Source organism: Macaca nemestrina, chromosome X, assembly GCF_043159975.1.
Source record: "Macaca nemestrina isolate mMacNem1 chromosome X, mMacNem.hap1, whole genome shotgun sequence".
Taxonomy (NCBI): domain Eukaryota; kingdom Metazoa; phylum Chordata; class Mammalia; order Primates; family Cercopithecidae; genus Macaca; species Macaca nemestrina.
Genome location: NC_092145.1, coordinates 83700572 through 83726721, shown reverse-complemented (window position 1 = coordinate 83726721; position 26150 = coordinate 83700572). Strand labels below are relative to the sequence as shown.

Genomic DNA, 26150 nt, shown 5'->3' with positions numbered 1-26150 from the left:
AAAAAAGAAAAAGACTGGACAACTAACCAGATGTCCCTGAATCTCTTACTTTGTCTCTAGCATTTTCCTGTCTTGTATAGACCTCTCTTCATTTTGTTTTGAGGCTGGAGTGCAGTGGTACACTCCTCATGGCTCACTCCTCAACCTCCTGGGCTCAAGCAATCCTCCGGCTTCAGCTTCCCAAGTAGCTGGGACTATAGGCATGTGCCACCATACCTGGCCAGATTTTTAATTTTTTTTTTGTAGAGATGAGATCTCACTCAGTTGCCCAGGCTCGTCTCCAACTCCTGGACTCAAGCAATCCTCCCAAAGTGCTGGTATTACAGGCATAGGCCACCACACCCATCTAAACATCTCTTCAACTGAACTCTTAAGGTCTACGAAAAAAGAGAATGTAATATCATATTTTACTTGTACCACAACCACTCCACCCTATCCCCAGCCCTGCTGTTAGCATAGGACCAGACACAGAAGACTATTAGCACTTGTTAAATGAGTTGTCATCTGTCCAAATTTTTGTTAACACTTTATTTTATAGCTGCTTTTCTATTTATTCTGCAGTTCATTCTCAACACTGCTGCCTACGAAGGCTGCATCTCTCTTTACCCTTACTTTCCTTTATTTCACAGAAATACCCATTCTTCCCTATCCCCTCAGATATTTTTAGTCATCTCATTCATGAACTACCAGAAACCTCAACTTCCTCACAGCCCCCACTCTTCTGCTTAGAACCAAATACTGCTAAGTAATATTAATTTCCTTTTTTTTTTTTCTTTTGAAATTTTTTGTAGAGACAGTGTCTCACTCTGTTGCCCAGGCTGGTTTCAAGCTCCTGGGCTCAAGCAATCCTGAGGCTCCTGCCTCAGCCTCCCAAAATGCTGGGATTACAGGCATGCATAAGCCAACTACATTCAGCCTTAATTTGCTAATGTTTTAAACACATCACTTTCTATACCTTCTTTCCATGTTGAACTACATTAAAACTAGCTTTGATTTTCTAAATGACAAGACTGCTACCTCCTCTCATTCCAACCCTTGCCAAAACCCTCTCTGTGTAGGGAAACCATTTCAGAGCTCAATGGTCAGATGAATATCCACCCGCCAAAAGTTCTGAGAGTTCACCCACCTTTCTGCCTGTGTCAAACTTATTTGGAAAAAAAAAAAACAAACCAGTGTCAATTGAGGTAAAAAGCCTATAGAAGAAATGTTTGTTGGTGTTGTGTGGGTGTGTCAGAGGATGAACACATTCATGTGTTTATGTACATGTATTACATATGCAGACACACACACACACACACATATAAATATATATAATAAATATATTCTGCCCAAATTAGCACAAACCCACAAGCTTAAAAACCAAATCTGCTAAATGTGACTCAAACCACAGGTACTGAGCCTACAGCTACTTCCTGCAAGCAGATGCATTACCTCTGTGACAAAGTCAGTTGTGAGTTGCAAAAAGGATAGGTAAATATCATTAAGATAAGTTAAGATTCTGCTTTTTAAAAAAATTTAAATGCAAAACATTACCTCAGGACACTGGCCACATTGTATGATTTCTGCATAATACCCAGCATATCCTAGACACTAAAAAATACTAAATTTACAACTTAAGCAGGAAAACAGAGGCTTGCTTCACAGTGGTTTAATATGAACAGAGTTGAATATGACATTGTCTGACAGAAAAATGAACAGTTTGCTGAATAAAAGCCCCGAGTCAGGATATATATACACAGCAGAAATGGGGCCTCAGACTCTCAGCACTTGTGCACAATGAAAGAAGAAATCGTTTTTAAAAAATGTCTATAACAGAGGATACAAATCAAAAAGGCAGCAACAACAACATTGGCGAGGTGGGAAAGGGAGCAGAGCCTCTCATTTGGGGCTGCTTAGCCCCTGGCACAGGCTCAGCAGCTGGAGAGCTGTCTCAAGGAACTTCAACATTTAGATGGGCTCCAAATCCTATGTCAAAATACAATCCTAATCCCTCTGATCAGGGTCAGTCAGAATCAGTAATCCTTTTCCCCAACGCCCTGCATAGAAAACTCCAATCTTTCCATGATAAGGAGTCTAAGCAAAGAGCCCCCACCTCTCACCTGGCACCAAAGTTAACTTGCTCTCACCCCACCACTTAGGACAGACATTGGGCCCCAGCAAACAAACCACCCCCTCCCAGACAGAAACCAGGATAGTTGCCAGCCTTAAGAAGCTGCTTCAGATGTTAAGATTTAGGAAATCCATACCAAGCTGCTATCCATAGTTCAACTTCTGGAGAAAATGCTGGAGTTGCATGAGAAACAAGTGCAGGCAGTTCAATAACCCTGTGACCACGCTGGGGAGGGCAGCAAAAATTCTTGCCCCTGAGCCCCATTCAACAGCTCAAAGTGCTTAGGAGAAGTCAGAGACTGTGTGGTTGGTTTGTGTGCTTCTGCCCTGTGGCAGCACTAAATGGGATGGGGGAAAGGAGAATGGAAGGAAGACAGTGTTGATGCCCTTCCCTACCGCCGGGAAGAGCCTAGAAGATAATCCACTCCCACCCTTCAGGGAGTTACCTGGCAGTGGTGAGTTGCCCCCACCCCTCAAGCCACCAAACCTGCAAAGCTAACCCATAAAGTAGCAAGGGCTTAAGGAGGGAGAACTCCTGGCCCATACTGACTCACCAGCTGATGAGCAAAAATAGGCAGCTAGAGTGGGAGCCACAAAGGGAGAAGGGCTAGGCAATAGGAGCTCCCCTACTGCCCTATGGCTTTCTTCTGACTCTGAAGCAGCCATAATGATGGGCCCAGAAAACCCACACACCCTGCTCCATACAACAGACTGCTTGGACTCTAGGAGGATTACTGCCATGGAAAGCAACAAAGGAGAGAGAAAGCAACAAAAGAAACTGTTAAGAAAACTGGGAGCAGGCCTAGAGAAAACAAGGAAAGCTTCTGAGTCTCTACCACCTTTCCAAAAAGGAAAAAATACATGCAGTTAGGAAAGGCAGGGTTTTTCCCTGCTCGGTGTTCTTGGTTAAACCTAAGAGTAAGAAAAATCCCCTGGACTTGCAGCATCAGTATGTATCCAAGTGCCTCACCAGCACAAGCGCCCCCCTCCCCCCAGGTTAGCCTTCCGGCATGGGTAAATGCCCAAGAAATTGCCGTCCAGTCTAATCCCCCCACCCACCCACCCCAACCCCAAGCAAAGGGCATCTGCCTGTGGGTTCCCACCTCTCCTCAGAGAAGAGGATCCTAGCAGAGTGCCCACATGGTGTAGTCAGGTACCAGGGAGCACAATGCCAGGCAGTCTATCAGGCCAGGAGATGGGCAGCCAACTTCAGATCAAAGACAGAGAGAGGCTTAGTGTAAAAACCAATGTCATTTCAGCAGGAAAGTAGAGGGCAGGTGGTGAGAGGGGCTCCTACTGGCGCACCTTCCCCGGGACGTAGTTCCTGTCAATTGCCTCCTCCTGCAGGAACATGTGTAGGCAGCGTTCATTCTGAGCCAGTGGGTGCCCAGCAATTCTATAAAGAAACCAGGATGGTTATCAGTAGTATTCAGAATCAGAGAGAATTAGCAGAGGGATGGGGATGTGGACAGGGGAGGAAGGGCAAGGTCAGCCCTAAGGTTCAAGCCAGTAGAGGACAGCAGTAGGGTACCACCTCAACCCTAATATTGTAGAGGGGACGGGGAATAGAGGGGCAAGACAGGGAAATCCCTAGATACAACCAACATACTGTGCTTTCTCAGGCTCTGACATACAGGATCAGAATTCTACTCAAAGGAATGGAGTTTTACTGTCCAGTCAGCCCACCACATAATTGGCACCACATCATAGTACCCATTATAAAAGGTGAGCTGGGTGCAGTGGCTCATGCCTGTAATCCCAACACTTTGGGAGGCCAAGGTGGGTGGATCGCTTAAAGCCAGGAGTTCGAGACCAGTCTGGCCAATATGGTGAAACCTCATCCCTACTAAAAATATGAAAATTAGTCGGGCATGGTGGCCTGTGCTTGTAATCCCTGCTACTCAGAGGCTGAGGCAGGAGAATCGCTTGAACCCAGGAGGCAGAGGTTGCAGTGAGCCGGGATCGCACCACTGCACTCCAGCCTAGGTGACAGAGTGAGACTCTGTCTCAAATAAATAAATAAGTAAATAAATAAAAATAAAAGGTGAGGTAAACAAAACATAAAGAAAGACTACGATGGCAAAAGTAGCAAGTGGAGCCCCCAGGAACTTGGCTTACTTGTTAATAAACTGCTCGAGGCCCTGCCTCCTTTCTTCGATGAAAGACTCTTCAAAGATCCCTTCATCTCCTCGGAAAGGGAGCTGCCGCTTCAAGGCTTTCCCAGGCAGTGGTGGTACTACAATCTGAAGGCACACACAAAATTCCAGCCACATGGGAGAGAGACAGAGTGGGAATGAGATGGTAAAGCACTGTGTACCTCATTTCTTGTTAGGCATAGGGTCTATCCTGTCCCACAGCCAGCAACTTGCAAGAACTAATACCATAAGAACAGTCAGGATGGCTCAGGTCAAAAATTAATCCGTTTCTGTGGGAGGACAGGTTTACCACCTCAAAAGAAGGAAATAAACTCCAAATAATCCTCACTTTCCTTAACAAGCCACTACCATTCAATAATTTAGCTAGGATTTCCCTGACACTAGACTTTCCATTTTTAGCACCTACAGGAATTAAGTTGTACAACTTTACTAGCGACTAAGTGAAGTAATAACTTTAAAAAAAAAAAAAAAAAAAAAAAAAACTTGTCCTGAACTTACCACTTTCTTTCTTTCTTATTCTATTTTTTTTTTTGAGACAGAGTCTTGCTCTGTCACCCAGGCTGGAGTGCAAGGGCACGATCTCGGCTCACTGCAACCTCTGACTCCCAGGTTCAAGCAATTCCCATGCCTTCGCTTCCCAAGTAGCTGGGATTACAGGCATCCACTACCACGCCCGGCTAATTTTTTGTATTTTCTGTAGAGACGGGGTTTCACCATGTTGGCCAGGCTGGTCTTGAACTCCTGACCTCAGGTGATCCGCCCGCCTCTGCCTCCCAAAGTGTTGGGATTACAGGCGTGAGCCACAGCGCCCAGCCAGAACTTACCACTTTCAAGTTTCAAAAGGTTATCCCCCCGATCTAAAATACTGAGATTTGATGGATAAGAATGTGTTCACCCTCTTCATTCCCTTCAAGACTTTATAGACTGTGGTTGTATGCCCCCTCAGCCTATGTAGATCTCCTCCTCCAAAGATGCCACACAGAGAACAAGGCCATACCTTGCTATCTCGCTCCAGCTCATTTTTCAGCCACTCAAAGTCACTGTAGCGCCGCCGTACGCAGGACTCCTTCAGCTTGAAGATAGGTAGGTTTGTCTACATAGAAGGAAAAATGAAAGAAGAAAGATGGAAAGTAATGTTCAGCCTGTGGTAGCCACCTGTCTGAGTAACTTGGACAGGTCCCAATAAAGAAATAGCTTCTATGGATCATGCTCCTATAACCTTTCAAATCACCACCAGGTAAAGACCAACCCTTACCACATCCAACCTTGTCACAGCTGATGATCAGAAGTCCCTTGCTGCTTAGAATTTATCCTACACGTAGACTTGCAGTAGTATGTAAATATGTACGTATAGGAGTTTTGACCGGGCTTGGTGGCTCATGCCTATAATCCCAGCACTTTCAGAGGCCGAGGCGGGCAGATCACTTGAGGTCAAGAGTTCAAGACCAGCCTGGCCAACATGTTGAAACCCCATCTCTACTAAAAACACAAAAATTAGCCAGGCATGGTGGCACACACTTGTAATCTCAGCAACTTGTGAGGCTGAGGCAGAAGGATCACTTGAACCCGGGAGGCAGAGGTTGTAGTGAGCCGAGATCACACCACTGTACTCCAGCCTGGGAGACAGAGTGAGATTCTGTCTCAAAAAAAAAAAAAAAAAAAAAAAGAGTTTCATTGCATTTTATTATTTATAATAATAATAAATGTCTACGAATAGACAACAGGTTACAATGAATTATGGTATACCTGTATAGTAGAATATTAAATAACTATGAAAAGAATGTGAAAGCCAGGTGCAGTAGCTCACACCTATAATCCCAGCACTTCGGGAGGCCGAGGCAGGAGGATCACCTGAGCCCAGGAGTTTTGAGACTAGCCTGGGAAACCATAGCAAGATTCCATCTCTACAAAAAGTAAAAAAGCCAGGTGTAGTGGCAGTGCTCGCCTGTGGTCCCAGCTACTCAGAGAGATCACCTGAGCCCAGGAGGTCAAGGCTATGGTGAACTGTGATCATGCTACTGTAATCTGGCACAGAGACTCTGTCTCTCGAAATAAAAATGAAAGATCTCTATGTGCCAGTATGGAAAGATATTAAGTAGTAAAATAAAGATATAGAACAGTATGTGTGTGTGTGTGTGTGTGTGTGTGTGTGTGTATACACACACATAGTTTGCCTCTATTTGTGTTTTTAAAAAGGATATATATGTATATATTTACACTGATGAATAAAGTATTTATGAAAAGATACTGGTAATGGTGATTGACTTTTGAGAGTAAGAGAAGACAACTGGAATGGGTGGAATAGTCACATTTTTCATTGTAAAATTTGAATTTATCATGTGTACATACTACATTTTCCTTTAAAAAGTGAATTTAAATTCCCTGTAAAGAGAAAAACACATCCAAGGTATGCCTACGTCTGTTCTTCCTGTCCAAATCCTCTCCATTCTACCACTGCTTACTCAACTCTCACTTCATACAAAAAAATTTCCTGACAACACCAACTGGATTTATTGGTTTTCCTCCTCTCTGAACTCTTCTGACATTCATACTTTAGCATTGCCTGATATACTATTGTTTTATGCATCATGTTTGCCTTGTCTAACTAACTAATCTCATTAAGATTAGAAACTATGACTACTTCTGCATCTTCTAAAATGCAGAATATGCAAGTTACTCAATAAATGCTCAATTAATTAATAGAGACTCTATGTGTCTGTTTATCATCTCCTCATCTAGAAAATGCAGAAGAAATCGCCATTACAAAAGTTGGCTTACCAAAGCTTGCTCCCTGATATAAATCAGCTCATTCCTACATTTTAAACACTGAGATTCCCAAGGCTCTAGTGGCAACACGAATCCCTTGACAGACAGAAAGCCCTGATCTTCATTCCTGCCTACAATTTCTAAATAGAAATGGCCAACCACATGTATTAATACTGACCATATTTACTGCCAGTCAATTCAGGTGAGAGGACGAATAAAATAAACTAGTTATCTCCTTTCTCCACAACTGCCTCTTGGCGGGAAAAGAGCATCTCGAAACTCTATTAGAGCTTCACACAGACCCCACACTACATCATGCTTTGTACTCCTTGACACTGGAAATTGTTTTTTCAGGATCCAGTTCTTAAATAGGCCATCAAAAGCCAAATAACTGGCCAACTTACATTAGTTAAACTCCATCCAGGATCGTCAAGGTTCAAGGAATGTCAATATGTTGAAATGGAGTGAGATTCATATAAAGTAATATTACTAAACCATTATTTATTTAAGGGCGGGATGCGGTGGCTCACGTCTGTAATCCCAGCACTTTGGGAGGCTGAGGCGGGCGGATCACTTGAGGTCAGGAGTTCAAGACCACCCTGGCCAACATGGTGAAATCCTGTCTCTACTAAAAATACAAAAATTAGCCAGGTGCTTGTAATCCCAACTACTCAGGAAGGTGAGGCAGGAGAATCGCTTGAACCTGGGAGGCAGAGGCTGCAGTGAGCCAAGATCATACCACTGCCCTCCAGCCTGGGTGACAGAGCAAGACTCTGTCTTAAAAAAAAAAAAAAAAAAAAAAATGGAATAAACAAGGCCAAGCGCGGTGGCTCATGCCTGTAATCCCAGCACTTTGGGAGGCTGAGGCAGGCAGATCACCTGAGGCCAGGAGTTCGAGACCAGCCTGGCTAACATGGTGAAACCTTGTCTCTACTAAAAATATAAAAATTAGCCAGGCATGATGGTGTGCACCTATAATCCCAGCTACTGGGGAGACTGAGGCAGGAGAATTACTTGAACCTAGGAGGCAGAGGTTGCAGTGAGCTGAGATCGTGCCACTGAACTCCAGCCTGAGTGACAGAGTGAGACTCCATCTCAAAAAAAAAAAAAGAATAAATAAGTGGCCAGGCATGGTGGCTCATGCCTGTAATACCAGCACTTTAGGAGGTCAAGGCAGGAGGATCACTTGAGACCAGCCTGGACAACATAGGCTGTCTCTATAAAACCTTATCTCTACAAAAAAAATTTTTTAATAAATTCAGGTATGATGGGATATGCCTTTAGTCCCAGCTACTCAGGAGGCTAAGGTGGGAGGATCACTTGAGCCCAGAAGGTCAAGGCTGCAGTGAGCCATTATTGTGCCATTGTACTCCAGCCTGGGGAATAGAGCAAGACCTAGTCTCAAAGAATTAATTAACAAGCTGGGCACGGTGGCTCACACCTGTAATCCCAGCACTTTGGGAGGCTGAGGCGGATGGATCACTTGAGGTCAGGAGTTCGAGACCAGCCTGGCCAACATGGTGAAACCCTGTCTCTACTAAAAATACAAAAATTACCCAGCCGTGGTGGTGCATGCCTGTAATCCCAGCTACTTGGGAGGCTGAGGCAGGAGAATCACTTGAACCCAGGAGGCAGAGGTTGCAGTGAGCCAAGATCACGCCACTGCACTCCAGCCTGGGCTACAAGAGCGAAACTCTATCTCAAAAAAATATATATATATTAGCCAGGTGTGGTGGCACCATGCCTGTATGCCTGTAGTCCCAGCTACTCTGGAGGCTGAGGTAGGAGAATCGCTTGAACCTGGGAGGTATAGGTTGCAGTGAGCTGAGATCATGCCATTGCACTCCAGCCTGGGTGAGAGAGCGAGACTCTATCTCGAAAAAAAAAAAAAAAAATTGTGGAAGGGACCAATTAAAAGTTTAGTGAGTAGAAAAATTTTACATGCTAAAGTTTTGCTACTAAGTGTTGTCAAGGAGACTGAAGTGTAGTAGAAAGAATATGGAGTCAGACATATTTGTGTTAAAATCCCAGCCCTGTCAGTTATAGTTATGTGTACTTGGGCAAGTTACTTAAACGGCATTCCTCCTCAGTTTCCCATGTGTAAAACGAAGTTTTGTAAGGATTAAGACAAATTAAAACCTAGTTCAGTGCCTGGCACACAGCAGGCACTAGATGAACAGTCCCTGTTGTTACTAGAATACCTGGAGTAGGGCCAGGCGTGGTGGCTCATGCCTGTAATCCCAGCCCTTTGGGAGGCCGAAGCAGGAGGATCACTTGAAGTCAGGAATTCAAGACCAGCCTGGCCAACATGGCAAAACCCCGTCTCTACTAAAAATACAAAAATTAGCCGGGCATGGTGCATGTGCCTGTAATACCAGCTATTCGGGAGGCTGAGGCAGAATTGCTTGAACCCAGGAGGTGGAGGTTGCAGTGAACCGAGATCGCACCACTGCACTGCAGCCTGGGCAACAGAACAAGACTCCATCTCTAAAAAAACAAAAGAATACCTGGAGTAAAGAGCGATTTCATTCAGAATCCCTAAGACTCTTGGCTAATGCATCGAATGTCTCCAAAATCCCACAGCAGACAGCCCTTATGCTGTACTAGTTATGCCCAAGCTCCCTCAGGTAACTAAGTTCTCCAGCACTGACAATTTCCCGCTTTTATCATATTCTAAAGGACCTAAATTCCATTCTCCCCCAAAGACATGATTTCAAATAGTTCTTATATAGACAAGTGTTTCTCATGTTTTGCTATTCACTTTTCTTTCTTTAGTTTGGACTTTGCCAAGCTTGGAATCTGGAAATCATCATTTCTCAGTAAGATTTCAAAGCCCGAGTAGGAAACCACAATTTCTCATTCAATTCACTCCTTCAACAATGAAAGCATATACACTCTTTTAGTTCTTCAATGCTGTTTGAGCAGGATGCTGTCCACAGAGAATATTCTGGCCTTTTAGTCTGAGAAGAAAACATATGGAAAACTGGAAAATGATTCTCAAACTGTTTTGCCTATAACCACTTCAAGTGGGCAAAAGATCCTGTAAACCAAATACTCTATCTGGACATTCCATCCTTGCATTATGGGCTAAGCACTAGAGTAAAGTCCTCTGTCATGCATGCTGGAAGAAGCCACTCCTGGGCAGTTCTGAAATGTCATGTATTAAAGTAACTACAGACCAGGGTCAGAATCCAGAAGGGTAATCTAGGACAGAAAGGGCAAAAAGCCATTCATATAATGGCTTTTTGAGAGTCAATAAATACTGAAAGAGAGTCAATAAATACTGAAATAAACATTCTGGATACTTCAAATCTAAAGGATCAGCATAGAATGAAAGCAGTGACTGACAAGGCACCAATCCCAGGGCAAGGCCAGGTTTCAAAGCGAGACAGAATGTAGTACCTGCGAAAACTTAAGCATAAAACATTTATCTCCTTCAGATGCTGATCCGACACAAGTTAGGAAAGCGCTCGGTCTCAAGGAGACTCCCTTTCTTATTTCTGCTCCCACAAGCCCGCCGTCTGCCTTTTCTGGAATCTACCTTCTCTTTAATTCAAGGCTTTGCTTAACTCCATTATCCCAGGAAGACCTCATTAGAAAGCAGCCGTCCTTCCTGCCCTCCCTCTTCAGACTTCCCGCAACCTAGTTTAGTTATGGAGCTCAGCGATATATCGCCTTGGCTTTCCATCCCCCAGCCCTCTTCCATCCTCCCTCCCTTCCTTCTGTCGCTACAGCAGTGATTCCTATCTCCTTGAATTCCTCACTCTAATCTTTTTCCATCCACCCCACCCTATCCAGCCATGCTTCACTTCCTCATGGGTAGTTTTCCTGCATCCCCGTCCGATGTCTCCCTCAGGAGTTTTCTGCATCCTCCGGTCACAACTGAATCGGCAGACCTCTCTCCAAGCCTATTATGCCCCTAACCCCCAAATGACCCCTAAGGCGTCTTCCCCGCCGTTAGTTGTCCCCGCGGTAGCCTCCCTCCCCCCTCCCGCCCGCGCCGCCCGGTCCTCCCTCAGCTGTCTCCCTCACCCCGTGACTCACCCGCATGCGAACCTCATAGGTGGTGAAGCGCGCGCGTCCCACGCCCACCGTCTGAGGATTAAAGATGTCGATCTCCAGGAAGTTACTTGGCGGCCCGTAAGCGTCGGTCAGGTCCTGCGGCTTCGAGTTAAGGCGCCGGGTGTCAGCTACTGCCGTGTCCGACATCTTTCCGAAGGAGAGCCTGGGACCGGGGAAGGGGGGTGGGGGACAGAGGCCTGAGGCAGGAGCGCGCACGGCCCCTCCCGCTTGCAAAATAACCAGCCAACCCACAGGCGGCGGCGGCGCGCACGCGCGCCCACGCACGCGCGCACGCGTACGCCGCTCGGGCCCGGGCCCTGCGCCCTGAATAGCGGCCGTGCTGCCTGCTGCGCGCCCTGTAGAGTGGAGGCCATATTCAGGCTTCCGGGTGATGTTTGTGGCCACCCAGGAACCTGCATCCCCGATACGCAGTACCCAATACCCTGCTTAGCACCACTGGCTGGCTCCGCCAATCGCGGCTCCTCAACCCAAGAAATTGTCTCATACCGTGTATCAATCAACAGTGGGTACTGCCCCGCGAGCCAGGCTCCTACAGTGATAGGTCGAAGCCCTGTGACCTGAATAAGTCCTGGTTTTCCGCGAAAATAGAAGGGTGGTCTATGGAGGGTGGGGTTCCAATAATAGTACTGAGAACCTATAACGTAGCCGTCCCACCTGTGCCACTGATGCTTTCAGTTCATGCCACACACAATGGCGCACTCAGCACTACGTATGGTGCCAGGAAAGCAGCAAGCAACTAGAATGGGGTAAAGAAAGACATTTCTCTCTCACTTTTCAGGAAAATTGGGCATATCTTACTCCTTGTTGCCACACTCCAGGTGTACTCAATCTTATATTTCTCAGCAAATTGAGGGTACTTACTTCATACCTTCTATTTCTACTCCGCAGAACTCCATATTTGGCACTGCTCTGAGGTTGCCTGCAACCCATAACGGAGATAGAATAAATGTTTACATGAGAATATCTATAGAAATACTAATATTTATATGACTAATTTACATATGCTCTACATTAAAGGGTAGACAGGGTGATTATTTCAGGTCATCCTTTCTCCACCTTTCCCTTGCCCTCCTCTGCTCAAAAAATATTTCCCGTATCACTGATGCCAGAAATTCTTTCAACAGAGTATGAGGCCCTACAGTTTCACAATTGCTATTTAATTCAATTTAACCAATATCCACTAAGCAACTACTTACGTGCCAAGCACCATGCTAAACACTAAAGTCTTGGAGTTAAATAAGAGAGTCCCTGCCCTCAAGGAGTTAACATTCTAGCAAGGGAGACAAGTAAACAAAACTAATATAATGTGACAAATACAAAATAAGTAAATGTTCAAAGCAGCACATAGGAAATGTATAATTGGAAAAATTAGGGGAGGCTCCCCTGGAGGAGGAAACATGAGTTTAACAGACATGAAAAGACATAAAGGACAAATAGGAGTGGAAATAGGGAAAGGTAATTTCTGGAATAAGAAACAGCATATGCAGGCCAGGTGCGGTGGCTCACACCTGTAATCCCAGCACTTTGGGAGGCCGAGGCAGGCAGATCACTTGAGGTCAAGAGTTCGAGACCAGCCTGGCCAACATGGTGAAACCCCCGTCTCTACTAAAAATACAAAAATTAGCTGGGCGGGGTGGCACACGCCTGTAATCCCAGCTACTCGGGAGGCTGAGGCAGGAGAATCGCTTGAACCTCGCTTGAATCGCAGAGATTGCAGTGAGCTGAGATCATGCCACTGCACTCCATCCTGGACAACAGAGCAAGACTCCATCAAAGAAAGAAAAGGAAAAAAGAGAGAGAGAGAGAGAGAGAAATATGCAAAGTCCTTGTGATAAGAAATAGTAGGGCATTTTTAGGCATTTATCGCCAATTCAGACTGTGTGATGGAAGTGTTTAGAAAGGTAGACTGGCTAAGGATGGGCAGACAAAGGATGATCTGCTTATATTAAGCAAAGGATCTCTGACTTTATGATAGGTGATACAACGCTTTATAGTAGGTGATAGGGAGTCCCTGAAGGATCCTAAGCAGGAAAAATACATGATCAGATGTATGTGTTAGAAGAATTGTTTTGTAGACAACATGGAAGATGTATTTAAGTTGAATTGTGAAGGTATTGACAATAAGACTCAGAATCAAGTGGTGATGGTGAGAATGGAGAAGAGGGAAGAGATAGGACAGAGATTGAAGAAATAAAATAGGACTTGTATGTGATTAGATATGGTGGTAGTATAGTGTGGGGCTTAAATGTGTGACCCATGGACTTAGGCTGCCTGGGTTTAAATCCTTGCTTTCTAGCTGTATAACCATGAGCAAATTATACAAACAGTTTTCCTCATCTGTAAAAAATGAGTTCAGTTTAGATAAATATGGGGTGTCTGTAGAACATCCAGGTGGAGATGTCCAGCAAGTAGCTGGAAATACTGGCCTGGAGCTCGAGGGCGAGGTCAGGGTTAGAGAGATAGAGATATGAGAGTCATCAGCATACCATGTAGAAAGAAAAACATGAAGAGGCAAGGACAGAAGATTTAAAAGTTGGTGAGGGCATGCAGTTTTGGTAGGAATGTGAATCGGTACAATCTTTCTGGGAAATAGATTGGCAGTATGTGTTTTTCTTAAAAACTTTGACTTGAAGAAACTTGTAATACTGGTTGTCTCTGGAGAGCAGAACTAGAGAAAAGGAGGCACAGATGGCAGGGAGGGTTGTTTTTCATTAACTATGTTTAAGTATAGTGCCTTTGTATTTTTTTTATTTTAAATGTTATTTACCAAAATCTTTGACTCAAAAGTTTTACTTCCAATAATTTATCCTCAGAAAATAATCAGATAATCACATAAAGATACCAGTGTAAGGATCCTGTTTTTAAGAGCAAATAATTGTGCATTTTCTGCAATATTTTTGTAGTCTTTTTTTCTAATTTGTGAATTTGCTTATATAACAAATCTTATAAAGGGGTAGCAGATTTTATATTTTACAAGGCTTTTTATCTTAGTCACTTCCATCATAAATTTCACTATCTTGTGCAAATGGCCTAATTTACAGTTCCCCTATCTATCCATTTAAAATAATGTCCTATGCTTGTTGATACAGAATGACGTCCATTAAAAAGTGAAAAAAGCTGGTAAAAAATATTGTAGTATATCATTTGTATTAATGTATATTATATATATATAATTAATATAAATAGTTATAATTATAAATAATATATAATATAATATAAATAACTATATATAAATATTTATATATAAATAACTATATATAATTTTTAAAGTCTGGAAAGACATACAGCAAAATGTTAGCAGTGGTTACCTCTGTGTGGTGGGGTTTCAGTTGGATTTTATATTTTTATAATTTTCTAAAGGATCTGATGTTTTAACAATAAACTTACATTTCTTTTTTAACCAGAAAAAGTAAAACTATTTCCATTTGGGAAAAACATTAAAGGGCAGGCACAGAAAAGAACAGCTTGTGGGCCAGGCACGGTGGCTGGCGCCTGCAATCCCAGTACTTTGGGAGGCCGAGGCGGGCAGATTGCCTGAGTGCAGGAGTTCGCGACCAGCCTGGGCAACACGGTGAAAACTGGTCTCTACTAAAATACAAAAAAGTAGATGGGCGTGGCGGCGTGCACCTGTAGTCCCAGCTACTCGGGAGGCTGAGGCAGGAGAATTTTTTGAACCTGGGAGGCGGAGGTTGCAGTTAGCTGAGATCAAGCCACTGCACTCCAGCCTGGGCAACAGAGCAAGACTCCATCTTGGAAAGAAAAAAAAAAAAAAAGCCTGTGAAGGATATCAGGAAGGAGTGGTCAGAGAGGTAGGAAGAGAGCCAGAAGACAATAATGATCTGAAGGCAATGAATGAAAATGTTTCTAAAAGGAGCAAATAGGTGGTTAATAGTGTTTAATACAGTAGAAAGGTCAAATAAGATAAGCCCTGATAAATGTCCAGTAGATTTAATAATTACTTAAATGAGAACAGTTTCAGTAGAGTCCTGGGAGTAGAATCCAGATCATAGTGAATTGAGAATTGAATCAGAGGTGAAGAAGTGGAAACATTTAATAGAGAATCTTTTGAGAAACTTGCCTAAGAAAGAAATGTAGCCAGAGAGCAATGCATAGTCAAAGAAGGATTTGTTTTTTAGGATAGGAGAGATTTAAATGTGTTTAGCGCTAGAGGGACCAATTCCATAGAAAGTGAAAAGTTAAATATATAGATGAGTGACGAGATAAGGCCCTAGGAGAATTGTGCAAGTTAAATTCACAATGAGGTGTAAATAAATGATAAATGATCTTTGAGAGAAAATTTTGATAGGGTGAAAAGAAGAGGAGAGTAGAGGGTACTGGGCTAATTAAGTCCTTTGCATTAATAAGGCAGTAACAGCTAGCTGGCTCCCATACACACACACACACACACACACACACACACACACACACACACACAGCACCCTTTTTATTTTTCATGGCAGGCACAGAAGTTCAGAGCTACTAAGTGATGTTGGGTGAAGCACAGTTATCCTCTGTACCTCAGCGCGCGTGCACACACACACACACACACACACACACACACACAGTAGCTGAGTCAAATCTCTTGACAAACAGGTGACATCAGAACTTGATGCGCACTTTCCTCTCTACTGCGTTTCCTTGACCACAGTGATTCTTGGCCAAAAGGAGTCAAGAATGGGGGTGGTGAGAAATGAAGATTTAGGACCTTTAAATTGTATGGAATCCCATTAGTTCATCATCCTGCCCACAGGCAGTACTGTACCTTAATCAAACAGACACCTATTCATCTTCCTGCCCGTACATTTTTCTCAAAGGACATTTCACAATCTCCGACTCAGTGTTATGCAACCATACTGACAAGAACTTCTTTCGATTCTCCCTTCAGGCTGTCCCAAGGAAATGGCAAATCAAAAGACCCTGTAATTTGGGGTGTTTGTGTTCCTGAAAGCAGGAGGCTGGAACTGCAGGGAGGGAGTACGAGGGGAGGGTCTGGTTGTAAAAACAGGTAGTAGAGTGGTGAAAACAAAAGAGTAGAGCTCATATCCATACAATCTGTATTTCAGGGGATCTGGATTTAGAGCTTAACTGCCTTTCTATGGAGCACCCTACTCCTTTCCACACACACCCATCCAGCTGCCTATTACCATTAGTGACTTGTTCCCTTCTTGACGTTCATTTCACCTGAGGCCTCCCTGAGGATAGTCTACTTTAAACTAAATCCCTTCTGAAAGTTGTCAGTTGTCTCCCTATGTTGATGAAGTGCCCTTTAAATACTCAACTTGCCTACTTAAGTTGGTGATTGTATTTATTTCACAAAAGTATCTCTAAGTCGCCTAGGGGTGAGGGCAATCTGGGAAAAAGTGGCGGCAGCCTAAGTGGGCTGTTATGCATGTTAATGGGGTTGCTAAAGACCTAACCCATCAGCTGACAAGAGTCTGACCTCCAGCTTCCATAGAGGTGTTCGTTAGTTATATACTTAGTTATCTAGAAACAATAAGACCTGGAAAGACAATAACGTTGAATTAGCCAGCCTTCTTCCCTTAATAAAAGCTAACCTTTTATTGAACACTTACTATCTGCCAGGCACAATTTTAAGTGCTTTATATATTTTAACTCAGTTAATCCTCAAAACAATCCTATGACATAGGTGCTATTTTTACATCTGTAGTGTAATGATGAGGAATAGACGGATTAAGCAACTTGCCCCAAATCACACAGCCAATAGTGATAAAATCAGGATTTGAACCCGGTCTGGTTTTTGAGCTCAGGCTTTTAACATGCCTCTCAGAGGAGAATATTTTAGCCCTGTATGTCACCATAAAGAGAAGTGGGGGGGGGGGAATATTTTAAAAAGGAAAAAGGAAGAAAAAGAACAAAAAATGTGATTATGGTGGGAGGGAAATAGAATGACTCTAACAAATGCTGATATAAGCTGCAAATTCCTGCCTAGATGTTGTTCTTCATCTGTTTGGTCTTTAGTCTGATGCTTCATGTGTTGAATTGTATCTTAACTATGACAACTTGAAGCCTATTTAATTTCTGCCCATCCTTCAAAGCCCAGTGCAGGTCCCACCTCCTCCATAAAGCCTCCATATCCACCCAGTCTACAGTAACCTGTACTTTAAAAATTGTGTTTACACTTATTGTCTATAGCGTTCATTTGGCTCTGGCTCACATTCTTAGTTAGCCTCCTGTGCATATATGTCTCATCTTACCAACCACATTGTAAAGTCCCTAAGGGAGGGTCTAAGACATATTTTTCTTGCATCTTGCATCCCTATAATTTCTAGCATCGTGTTTTGTAAATAATAGGCACTCAGTAAATATTCATTGGTTGACTGGTTAAAAAAGAGACTGCATCTTGGTTAACATCTACATCATTTAGTGAAGAACTGTGCACTCAATGTGTACTCAATAAACATTAATAATATTACAAACTCATTCAAAAAGCCTTTATGGAGTTTCTTTTTTTTTTTTTTTTTTTTTTTTTTTTTGAGATGGAGTCTCGCTCTGCCGCCCAGGCTGGAGTGCAGTGGCCGGATCTCAGCTCACTGCAAGCTCTGCCTCCTGGGTTTACGCCATTCTCCTGCCTCAGCCTCCCGAGTAGCTGGGACTACAGGCGCCCGCCACCTCGCCCGGCTAGTTTTTTGTATTTTTTAGTAGAGACGGGGGTTTCACCGTGTTAGCCAGGATGGTCTCGATCTCCTGACCTCGTGATCCGCCCGTCTCGGCCTCCCAAAGTGCTGGGATTACAGGCTTGAGCTACCGCGCCCGGCCTGCCTTTATGGAGTTTCTACAGTGTGCAGAGAATGGTGCTGTGGGACTATGAATGAAATAAAAGACACAGCTTCTACCTTTGAAGAGCTTGGCTTGGTTCTCTTCTTCATAAAGTCTTCTCTTACTACTTCAGCGCACGTTATCTCCTTTCTCTGAATTTCTGCCGCATTCGAAGTAAAGACCAGTTATCACTCAATTGGTTTGTCTCCCTCGGTTCAATTGCAAGCCCCTTGAAGGAAATGGACAGCTCTGTCCTGGGAACATAATAGAATCACAGAATTGGAAGGGACTTCACAACTTTCCCTATCATCAAACTTCCTACCCAATGCAAGAATCCCTTTTGCAACACCCCTAATGTAGCTCTTATTTAACTCTATGCTTCCAGTATCAGGAATTAGCTGAAATAGGAAACACAGCAGGAAGAGCGGGTTCAGAGGCAAGATAATGAGTTGGATTTTGACTACTTGCAATTTAATGTGATTGTTAGACAATCAGGCAGAGACAAACAGCTGAAATTCAAGTCTCAACCTTAGGAGAGAGGTCAAGGCTGAAGAGAGAGATTTGAGAGTCTTGGGCACGGAAGTGGTAGTTGAAGCTCTAAGATCAAGTAAGACTGCCAAGGACAAGAGAAGAAAAGAGCCAAGGACAAAGTCTCTGAGAATTCCCCTACTTGGAAAGTGACAGGAAAAATCAACAAGGTGGGAGAAGACCTGGAAGGCAAAGGAAAAATTTTAAGGAGAGGCTGGTCACCAGAGTTAATGGAGGATGATGCAATGAAGTTAGAGAGGATGAGACTGAGAAAAAGTTATTTTATCTGGTGATTAAGAAGCCAGACTTGCCAGGCGCGGTGGCTACTCAGGAGGCTGAGGCAGGAGGATCGTTTGAGCCTGTTCACCTGAGGTCAGGAGTTCAAGACCAGCCTGGCCAACATGGAGAAACCCTGTTTCTGCTAAAAATTAAAAAAAAAAAAAAAAAAAAAAGCCAGTTGTGGTGGTGGGCGCCTATAATCCCAGTTACTCGGGCAGCTGAGGCAGGAGAATCACTTGAATCCAGGGGGCGGAGGTTGCAGTGAGTTGAGATCACACCACTTCACTCCAGCCTGGGCAAAAGAGTGAAACTCCGTCTCAAAAAAAAAAAAAAAAGAAAAGAAAAGAAAAGAAAAAGAAAAGAAAAGAAACCGGACTTTTGACAACCTATGACCTAGAAGAGAGCCATTTCAGTGAAATGGGGTCTATTTTTGCTTGCTCTTGTTACCCCTAACACCTAGCAGAGCGCCTGGCTTGATACATACTTGTTGAGTAAATGAATGGATTGGTGAAGTGTAGATCCTGCCACAAATATGAGGTGGTGGAAAAAGGGGAAAAAGTGGACAAATTGGCCTTTTTCTCTGAAGCAAGGGGAGAATATGGGTGATGATATACAGAAATATTAAGGTGAAAAAGAAAGAAGTTGAGGTCTATGATTTTACCCCTAAAATATGAAGTAAGCTCATCTGAGAATTTCTTACAATTTCCATTCTCAGTATGATGGAGTAAATTCTCAATAGATAACATTTGTAAACTCTGGACAAAATACACACGCACAGACAGATACACACACGTGCGTGTGTGCGTGCACAAACACACACACACGCACACACGGACAACTTGAAGGCTCCAGAGAGTGAACAAAAGCAGGCAGATTTCAGAGGGCAATTGGAGCTTGGAATAAGAGGTCAGCATGGGGTGAGTTTCTCATTTTTGTGGCCTCAGCCTGAGGTCAGGCTGCAATCACTGGCCACATCACTGAAAGTCCATTAGGAAATCCTTATCTTTCTAGCCTGAAGAACCAAAGGACAGAGCCTGGGACAACCACAGCCTCTGGAAAGTGAGGAGATGGCTAAGAAAGGAGAGATTCTGAGAAAAGGAACCCTAAATTATCTGTATAAATTCTTCCCCAAGGCATATTCTGAACTGTGCATGCATAGGGCAGTTTCCATCTAAAACTGAAAGAATGGAACTAAGATTTGAGCTGCCACTAACCACAGGCAAGGCAAAGTACAGTTTGAATCTAAACAAGTTAATTACCTGCTAAAAGAAACACATCTACCCTCTCAGAGAATATAACAGAATCCAGAATCTCCACAACATAACATACACAATGTCCAGGAGCCCCTCTAAAAGTAATACAGTTATCCATATCCATGGGTTCTGCATCTGTGGATTCAACCAACTGCAGATCAAAAATATTCAAAAAACAGGCCAGGCGCAGGGGCTCACGCCTGTAATCCCAGCACTCTGGGAGGCCAAGGTGGGCAGATCACTTGAGGTCAGGAGTTTGAGATCAGCCTGGGCAATATGAAGAAACCCCGTCTCCACCAAAAAATACAAAAATTAGCCAGGCAGGTGGCACGTGCCTGTAGTCCCCAGCTACTCGGAAGGCTGAGGCAGGAGAATCGCTTGAACCTGGGAGGCGGAGGTTGCAGTGAGCTGAGATAGTGCCACTGCACTCCAGCCTGGGCGATAGAGTGAGACTCCATCTCTCTCAATCAATCAATCAATCAATCAATCAATAAAATAAAATATATGAGAGAATATGTGTAGATTATATGCAAAAATTACACCATTTTATAAAATGGACTTGAGCATCCTCAGATTTTGGTATCCATAAGAGGGTTCCTGGAATCAATCCCCCATGGATACCAAGGGACGACTGTATGTGAAGAATTAGGAAAATGTAACCCACACTAAAGGAAAAAGACAATTCATGGAGGCTAACTCAAAGATGATATTGCTTAACGAGGAGAGAAAAATACCCTGGTAACAAATGAAAAAATTGAAAACCTCAGCAGAGAAAAACAAAATATAGAAAATAACTAAATGAGAATTCCAGAACTAAAAAATACAGTATCTGAAATGAAAATTTAAGTGTGTGGAATTAATAGCAGAATGAAATATAATGGAGGAGTCAGTGAACTTGAAGATATCATAATCAAAAGTATTCAATCTCAAGAAGAGAGAGAGTGGATTTTAAAAAAAATGAACAGAGTCTCAGACAATATCAGAGGTCTAAAATATGTGTGAAGGAGGCTGGCCGTGGTGGCTCATGCCTGTAATCCCAGCACTTTGGGAGGCCAAAGCAGGCAGATCACTTGAGGCCAGGAGTTCAAGACCAGCCTGGCCAACATGGTGAAACCCCATCTCAACTAAAACTACAAAAAATTAGCCGGGCATGGTGGTGCACACCTGTAATCCCAGGTACTCAGGTGGCTGAGGCACAAGAATCATTTGAACCCAGGAGGCGGATGTTGCAGTGAACCGAGATTGTGCCACTGCACTCCAGCCTGGGCGACAGAGTGAGACTCTGTCTCAAATAAAATAAAATATGTGTGAAGGAGGAGAAAGAGAGAATAGAGCAGAAGGATTATTTGAAGAAATAATGGTTGAACACGTCCCAAACTTGGCAAAGTTATACATTTACAGATTCAAGCTCAGCAAAGCTCAAAAAGAATAAATATTAAGAAAACTGCACCTACTCGAATCATAGTTAAAACTGCTGAGAGCGGGCCAGGCACGGTGGCTGATGCCTGTAATCCCAGCACTTTGGGAGGCTGAGGCGGGCATATTACCTGAGGTCAGGAGTTCGAGACCAGCCTGACCAACAAGGAGAAACCCCGTCTCTACAAAAAATACTAAATTAGCCGGGCGTGGTGGTGCGTGTGTGTAATCCCAGTTACTCAGGAGGCTGAGGCAGGAGAATCGCTTGAACCCGGGAGGCGGAGGTTGCAGTGAGCCAAGATCGCACTCCAGCCTGGGCAACAAGAACAAAACTCCATCTCAAAAAAAAAAAAAAAAAAAAAAAAAAAAAAAAAAAAAAAAAAACACTGCTGAGAGCCAAAAAATAAACAAAATCTTGAAAGCAGCCAGAGAAGAACAACACTGCATACAATGATTCAAATTACCATGGACTTCTCCTCAGGAACTATGGAGACTAGACGGCAGTGGGAAAACATCTTTAAACTGGCGGGAAGAAAATGACTGTCAGTCTAGTATATTATATTCTGTAAAAATATCCTTTAAGAATGAAGGCAAAATAATGGCATCTTCAGATAAAAGAGAGTCTTTCACATACTTATAAGACCTTATACTTGCTATTCCCTCTGTCTGGAACACATAGTCACTTCCCCAGTCCCCTCTGTATCTTTAGCTTGCTAACTCCTACTCATCCTTCACATCTAAGCTTACATGCCACTTTCTCCGGGAAGCCTTCCTGATCCCCCAACTTCAAATTAGGTTTCTTCTTTTATACATGTGTATTCCCCCATATTTCCCCATCTTAGCATTTATCATGCTATATGTAATTGCTTGTTTGATTGCTTGTGAACTCCACTAAACTATATGCTCCATGAGGGGAAGCACTTGAATTTTTTCTTGCTGGTTTTGTTTTTGTTTTTGTTTTTAGATGGAGTCTCGCTCTGTAGCCCAGGCTGGAGTGCAGTGGCACGATCTTGGCTCACTGCAACCTTTGCCTCCTGAATTCAAGCAATCCTCCCACCTCAGCCTCTAGAGTAGCTGGGACTATAGGTGCACACCACCATGCCTGGCTAACTTTTGTATTTTTGGTAGACATGGTGTTTCTCCATGTTGCCCAGGCTTGTCTTGAACTCCTGGACTCAAGCAATCCACCTGCCTCGACCTCCCAAAGTGCTAGAATTACAGGCATAAGCCATTGCGCCCAGCCTGGTTTTTCTTATTAGTGTATTTACAGTCCCTGGCACACAATAGATGCTCAATCAATATTTTTTGAATAAAGGAAAGAATGTCTGATTCCAAAGTATTTTTTCTCTTTCTACTACACCAGGGTGCCATAATAGAGAGGGAGGTCCTGACACTACTATAAAATTCACTACTCTTGGCCAGGTGTGGTGGATTATGCCTGTAATCCCAGCACTTTGGGAGGCTGAGGTGGGAGGATCACTTGAGCTCAGGAGTTCAAGACTAGCCTGGTCAATATAGTGAGACCCCCGTCTCATTTTTTAAAATTTAAAACAGGCCGGGCGCAGTGGCTCATGCCTGTAATCTCAGCACTTTGAGAGGCCGAAGTGGGCAGATCATTTGAGGTCAGGAGTTTGAGACCAGCCTTACCAACATGGTGAAATGCTGTCTCTACTAAAAATACAAAAAAAAAAAAAAAAATTAGCCAGGTGTGGTGGCGCATGCCAATAGTCCCAGCTACTTGGGAGGCTGAGGCAGAAGAATCACTTGAACTCAGGGGGTGGAGGTTGCAGAGAGCCGAAACTGCACCTCTGCACTCCAGCCTGGGCAACAGGGTGAGACTCCGTCTCAAAAAATAATAATAAATTAAATTAAAAAAATTCACTACTCTTAAACTTTATGGAGAAAACTACCATTCACTGAAAACCTGCTGCTTTCATTGAACTATCATTTTCCAGTGATTACATAGGCAATTACTGTTTTGGGACCATCTATATGTGCTTAACATAGATCCCTGGTAATTAATGCTTGTATAAATCCTCATTTTAATACCACTTCAAGATAAATGGGCTGGGTATGGTGGCTCACCACCTGTAATCCCAGCACTCTGGGAGGCCAAGGTAGGAGGATCCCTTGAAGCCAGAAGTTCGAGACCAGCCTGAGCAACAGAGCAAGACCCCATCTCTATTTTTTCAAAAAAGAAAAAAGATAAATGGCTAAAAATTCAGAAATGATTAACCAACGGTACATCCAACTGAGAATATTACACAGGCATGAAAATTATATTTATGAACCTGTGTAATCATTTGAATACATGCTTATACGTTGAGGAAAAAACAAGAATACAAAATTGTATGTACAATGTGATTACAATTTTTAAAAATCCATGTAGGAAGGCCGGGCGCGGTGGCTCAAGCCTGTAATCCCAGTACTTTGGGAGGCCGAGGCGGGTGGATCACGAAGTCAGGAGATCGAGACCATCCTGGCTAACATGGTGAAACCCCGTCTCTACTAAAAATACAAAAAAAAAACTAGCCGGGCGTGGTGGCGGGCGCCTGTAGTCCCAGCTACTCGGAGGCTGAGGCAGGAGAATGGCGTAAACCCGGGAGGCGGAGCTTGCAGTGAGCCGAGATCGCGCCACTGCACTCCAGCCTGGGTGACACAGCGAGACTCCGTCTCAAAAAAAAAAAAAAAAAAAAAAAAAAAAAAAAAAAAAAAAATCCATGTAGGAAAAAATAATACTGGAAAGATATATACCAAAATATTAACTGTGGTTTTCATTGGGTGATAAGACTGTAAGTACTTTGTAACTTTTTTTCTGTATTTTACCATTTTTCTTTAATAAACATGTATTGCTCCTATAGTGGGAGAGGGGTTTTTTTGTTTTGTTTTGTTTTGTTTTGAGGTGGAGTCTCACTCTGTCACCCAGGCCGGAGTGCAGTGGCGCGATCTCTGCTCACTCCAAGCTCAGCCTCCCAGGTTCACGCCATTCTCCTGCCTTAGCCTCCTGGGTAGCTGGGACTACAGGCGCCCGCCACCATGCCTGGCTAATTTTTTTTGTATTTTTAGTAGAGATGGGGTTTCACCATGTTTGCCGGTATGGTCTCGATCTCCTGACCTTGTGATCCACCTGCCTCAGCCTCCCAAAGTGCTGGGATTACAGGCGTGAGCCACCGCGCCTGACTGAGGGTCTTTCTTTTTTTTTTTTTTTTTTTTTTTTTTGAGACAAGAGTCTCGCTCTGTCACCCAGGCCGGAGTGCAGTGGCGCGATCTCGGCTCGCTGCAAACTCCGCCTCCCGGGTTCATTCCATTCTCCTGCCTCAGCCTCCCAAGTAGCTGGGACTACAGGCGCCCGCCACCACGCCCGGCTAATTTTTGTATTTTTAGTAGAGACGGGGTTTCATCGTGTTAACCAGGATTGTCTGGATCTCCTGACCTCGTGATCCGCCCGCCTCGGCCTCCCAAAGTGCTGGGATTACAGACGTGAGCCACCGCGCCCGGCCTGGGTCTTTCTTTTTTAAAAGTTGAAGATAGAAAGTCTCAGGGTAGGAAGAAGTCTCTGAGTACACCAAAGCACAAGCACAAGTAAAGCAGGATGGTGTTTATGCCTCCTTTCTCTTAACTTATATCTTAATGGCCTGATACCATTTATAGATTAACTGAGTGCATAACCTTGTTGAAGGATGCTAAAAGACTGGCCCCAGAAAAAGAAGAAAGGGGATCAGCAGTGGAAACTGCCAGAGGCAGAAGAAGAAAGAGACTAAGCAAAGAGTTCAGAAAAAGTAAACATAAAAGAAGAGGAAATGGGAGGGGGAGGGAAAGACCAGAGGATAGGTATAGTTTTATGCATCAGGGCCCATATGAAAAAGAGGAGCTAGTAATGGATTTTTTTTTTTTTTTTTTTTTTTTTTCTGAGACAGTCTTACTCTGTCTCCCAGGCTGGAGTGCAGTGGCCGGATCTCAGCTCACTGCAAGCTCCGCCTCCCGGGTTTACGCCATTCTCCTGCCTCAGCCTCCCGAGTAGCTGGGACCACAGGCGCCCGCCACCTCACCCGGCTAGTTTTTTTGTATTTTTCAGCAGAGACGGGGTTTCACCGTGTTAGCCAGGATGGTCTCGATCTCTTGACCTCATGATCCGTCCATCTTGGCCTCCCAAAGTGCTGGGATTACAGGCTTGAGCCACCGCGCCCGGCCTAGTAATGGATTTTTATAACAGGCATAGCTAGCATGTTTTTCATGTTATTTTACTATTGTCTGTATTTGTGCCTTTGAGCCTCTCGCTAGTCCTCCTTCCAGCCCACATGTACTGTCATATCTGCCTGATACTGCCAGGGAAGATCAACTGGACACTAGACCTGAACATTCTGGTGCCTGTTCTAGGAGCAAATTACATAACCACGTGCCTATCTATGTGAGCTATAGATTTAGCAGGCTATACGGGGCAGTCAGGAACCTTCTGGATGATAAAGGAGATCTGCATGGGGATTCAGAGAGCCCCACAGGCATTTATGGAAAACAAGAAAGTAGAGCACTTCTGAGTCTAAACCCCATTTATGACACATAACCCAACTAACTGAACAATGCTGGCTCTTAGCCAAGACCATTTTTGTAAGATGGTTATACTCTTCTGTTGATTTTGTGTAATACTTCTGTCATCCTTGAAGCTTTTAGTGGGCTAGTGGGATGATTGATGGGGGATTTTAGTTTATTAAATGTCAAGTGAGGGTGTTGGAATTAGAAATTAATTTCTACATGGTTTGGTTTGAGTATAGTTATTTCCCAGAAA

At 43.7% G+C, this 26150-nt stretch overlaps 1 protein-coding gene across 1 annotated transcript; it reads right to left on the bottom strand.

Moving 5' to 3' along the window:
• Positions 1-1633: 1633 nt before the first annotated feature.
• LOC105476656 (sorting nexin 12) lies at positions 1634-11343 on the bottom strand. Its single transcript, XM_011732776.2, has 4 exons — positions 11076-11343; positions 5263-5358; positions 4228-4352; positions 1634-3505 (listed from the first exon to the last, which is right to left on the bottom strand). The coding sequence occupies exons 1-4, from the start codon at positions 11238-11240 to the stop codon at positions 3403-3405; spliced, it is 489 nt and encodes a 162-aa protein (XP_011731078.1). The 5' UTR covers positions 11241-11343; the 3' UTR covers positions 1634-3402.
• Between the last annotated feature and the right edge of the window lie 14807 nt (positions 11344-26150).